Source organism: Bidens hawaiensis, unplaced genomic scaffold, assembly GCF_021521415.1.
Source record: "Bidens hawaiensis isolate Kalapana, Puna unplaced genomic scaffold, B.hawaiensis_p1.1 tig00016361_1, whole genome shotgun sequence".
NCBI lineage: Eukaryota > Viridiplantae > Streptophyta > Magnoliopsida > Asterales > Asteraceae > Bidens > Bidens hawaiensis.
The window spans coordinates 193543-196125 of record NW_027492498.1 but is presented as its reverse complement, the minus strand read 5'-3'; the positions used below and the strand labels follow the sequence as shown (position 1 = coordinate 196125).

General features: G+C 34.5%; 1 protein-coding gene across 2 annotated transcripts; it reads left to right on the top strand.

Annotated features, from left to right (window-relative positions):
• The first annotated feature begins 868 nt into the window (after positions 1–868).
• LOC143551289 (nudix hydrolase 17, mitochondrial-like) lies at positions 869–2062 on the top strand. Of its 2 annotated transcripts, none has more exons than XM_077041756.1 (4): positions 869–988; positions 1238–1343; positions 1506–1589; positions 1765–2062. In XM_077041756.1, exons 1-4 carry the CDS (start codon positions 918–920, stop codon positions 1987–1989), a joined length of 486 nt encoding a protein of 161 aa, XP_076897871.1. In that variant the 5' UTR covers positions 869–917; the 3' UTR covers positions 1990–2062. The 2 variants fall into 2 exon arrangements, with proteins under 2 accessions (XP_076897871.1, XP_076897870.1); XM_077041755.1 differs by having other exon boundaries at positions 1506–1593; positions 1769–2062.
• The last annotated feature ends 521 nt before the right edge of the window (positions 2063–2583 follow it).

Sequence of the window (2583 nt, the reverse complement as noted above, 5' to 3'; positions counted from 1 at the left end):
GTGTATCACGAAAGGTAATTTCACTATATTTCTAACTATGAATAAAGCCTATAATAAGAATATTTTATTACTGGGATTACCCATATTTCCTTTTATCATGGGGAAACACGATCGAAATCAAATTTTCGGCTACTACTTGGTATCAACAATATGTCTGAAAAAAAATCTGAAAATTAAATATATGTACCATGTCGAAGTAAGGAGCCATAGAGAAAGTTAAATAAACACCATCTCGTTAAAAAGTTCTCTATATCTATCATTTCTCAATGCATTTCTTTAGACACTTATTATTTCCAACTATTATTAGTTTTTGTTATGATGGTTAAGACTTGGGATCCTTGAGGTCTCAGGGTCGAAACCTGACTCAATGGGGTTTTCCCATAGTTGTGAGTTTCCTTCATGATGGTGTTTTGGATGATTCTGGCCTGGAGCGTCAAAATCAATATAAACGGTTGACATCTCGTCTTAGAAAGACTCACTCGGGTATTAGTGATGGATCCAAACACTATTAAAAAAGAGTTATCACTACTCACTACACCATAATTTGTAATTAACAATTGGGATTTTAATAAAGTCAATTCAATTTTCATAATCATATATATTTTTATTGAAATTAAGTTTCATGATAAAATGAATCACGTTGCCAATAGTAGATAGATGAGTAGGTGCGTTGACTATTCTATTGTTTATGAACAAGTAAACAGAGGGAGAGGAGTTGATCGTTGAAAATGGCAATGCAGCGTGGACTTAGAAATAGAAAGAATACAACCAAACCAACACATCTTCCTTCTTACGTGCGCCTCCGCGCTATGCCCACCGCATTCCTTACCTATAAAACCAAGCGTCAATCCCATATTCTCACTTACCGTCTTTAATCACTCTCCCATTTCATTTCTTCCTCCTTTTTTTTAAATAATATGGTATCCATGGTTGCTCGCAGCGGCCGCCAATTGCAGCGCTACAATCGCAACCAACGCCAACTCGTTGGGTCAGTATCTCTCTCTCTCTCTCTGTTATTTATAGTTTCATTCGAGGTTTTTGCTTTCTGTTGCGCGTTTTAGTTTTTCTAACTCGATAGGATTCTTTATTCTTACAATATTGAATGCAAGTATGAATCGATTTGAAGAAAACTGGTCACGTAATTTGATATTTTATGGATTGAAATTTGGGGAAACAGAACAGAATGCTGAGAATAGTATAATGTTTACTCATATTAAGTGTGTTGAATTTGATGCAGGTGCATACCTTACAGAATTAAAGGTGGTAATATGGGATCAGAAGATGCATTAGAAGTTCTTGTTATTAGTGCACAAAGAAAAGGCAAAGGAATGTTGTTCCCTAAGGTATATATATATATATATATACATTTCATGTATATGAATTTGACCGGTTAACCCGTGAACGTGACTCATTTACACTTCTGCATTAGATAGCGTGGGCCCTGATGTGTCCACCCTTTTATTAAAAAAATATTTTTAATTAACACATGTTTTTAACGTTAACAGGGTGGTTGGGAATCTGATGAATCTATCGAAGAGGCCGCACTAAGAGAGTCGGTAGAGGAAGCCGGAGTGTTTGGAACACTTGAGGTTGGTTCTCATTCTAAAAGAAACAATTTTGACATAAACGAGCTGACCCTGAGCCCAATAGAAAGGATCAGGCTCCGCTTATTTAAACTAACAGAACCAGAGCTTGTTTATTAAAAAAGTGGCTCTTTTCGCTATTTAAACACCGGATTAACATATCTTTGTTTAACTTTTGTAGGGAGTATTGGGTAAATGGTGCTTCAAAAGCAAAGGGAATGATGCATACTACGAAGGGTGCATGTTTCCGTTACTTGTTAAGGAGCAACTCGACTTTTGGCCTGAGAAAAACATTCGTCAGCGAGCTTGGGTGAGCGTGTCAAAGGCCAAAGAAGTTTGTCAATATTCTTGGATGAAGGAAGCGTTGGATCTATTAGTGAGGAGACTCGAGTCCATGTACTCCTAAAAAGTAATTTATGAACATGTGTTTATTTGTAAATACGAAGTGATTTGCAAGTTATGAGCGGCCCGAAAGATCATGAAAATAGTTTTGAAAAGGCTACATGAGAAGATCAAAAACAAGATATTTGTCGTGAGTACACTCAATGTTTGATGTTTATATTTCATCGGTTTTGTTTCTATAAAAATGACCATAAACTCTAATAGAATCCACTGGTTAATAATTAAGAAAATTAACATATGTATTTTAGTCTGATAATTATAAAAATAACAACTTTTAAAATGTTATCGTGATAATCAAGATTTTACATAAGAAAATGATAATAATGAGATTATTAGAAATTATATTTAAGGATGTCATAGTGTGGTATCGTGTCTCCGGTCCTCACTTCCAATAGTGAGGAGGTGCCGAGATGGTGAATTTAAATCTATTCTATATATAATACATCAAATAAGGGTAAATTAAGACACATATTTTTAAGTAATTTACAACACTTAAAGTATGAGATATATGTGTTAGTAAGGGTAAACTTGTCTTTTAAACACAATTCATTCAACTTACAAGTTTGGTCCCTCATCTTTAACCATATTATATTTTTAA

Bases quoted from the DNA above. Each gene is read 5' to 3' on its own strand.
- LOC143551289 (XM_077041756.1), top strand. From the start codon at position 918: ATGGTATCCATGGTTGCTCGCAGCGGCCGCCAATTGCAGCGCTACAAT. The intron at 989-1,237 runs GTCAGTATCTCT...AATTTGATGCAG, and splicing joins AACCAACGCCAACTCGTTGG to GTGCATACCTTACAGAATTA. The intron at 1,344-1,505 runs GTATATATATAT...TAACGTTAACAG, and splicing joins AAGGAATGTTGTTCCCTAAG to GGTGGTTGGGAATCTGATGA.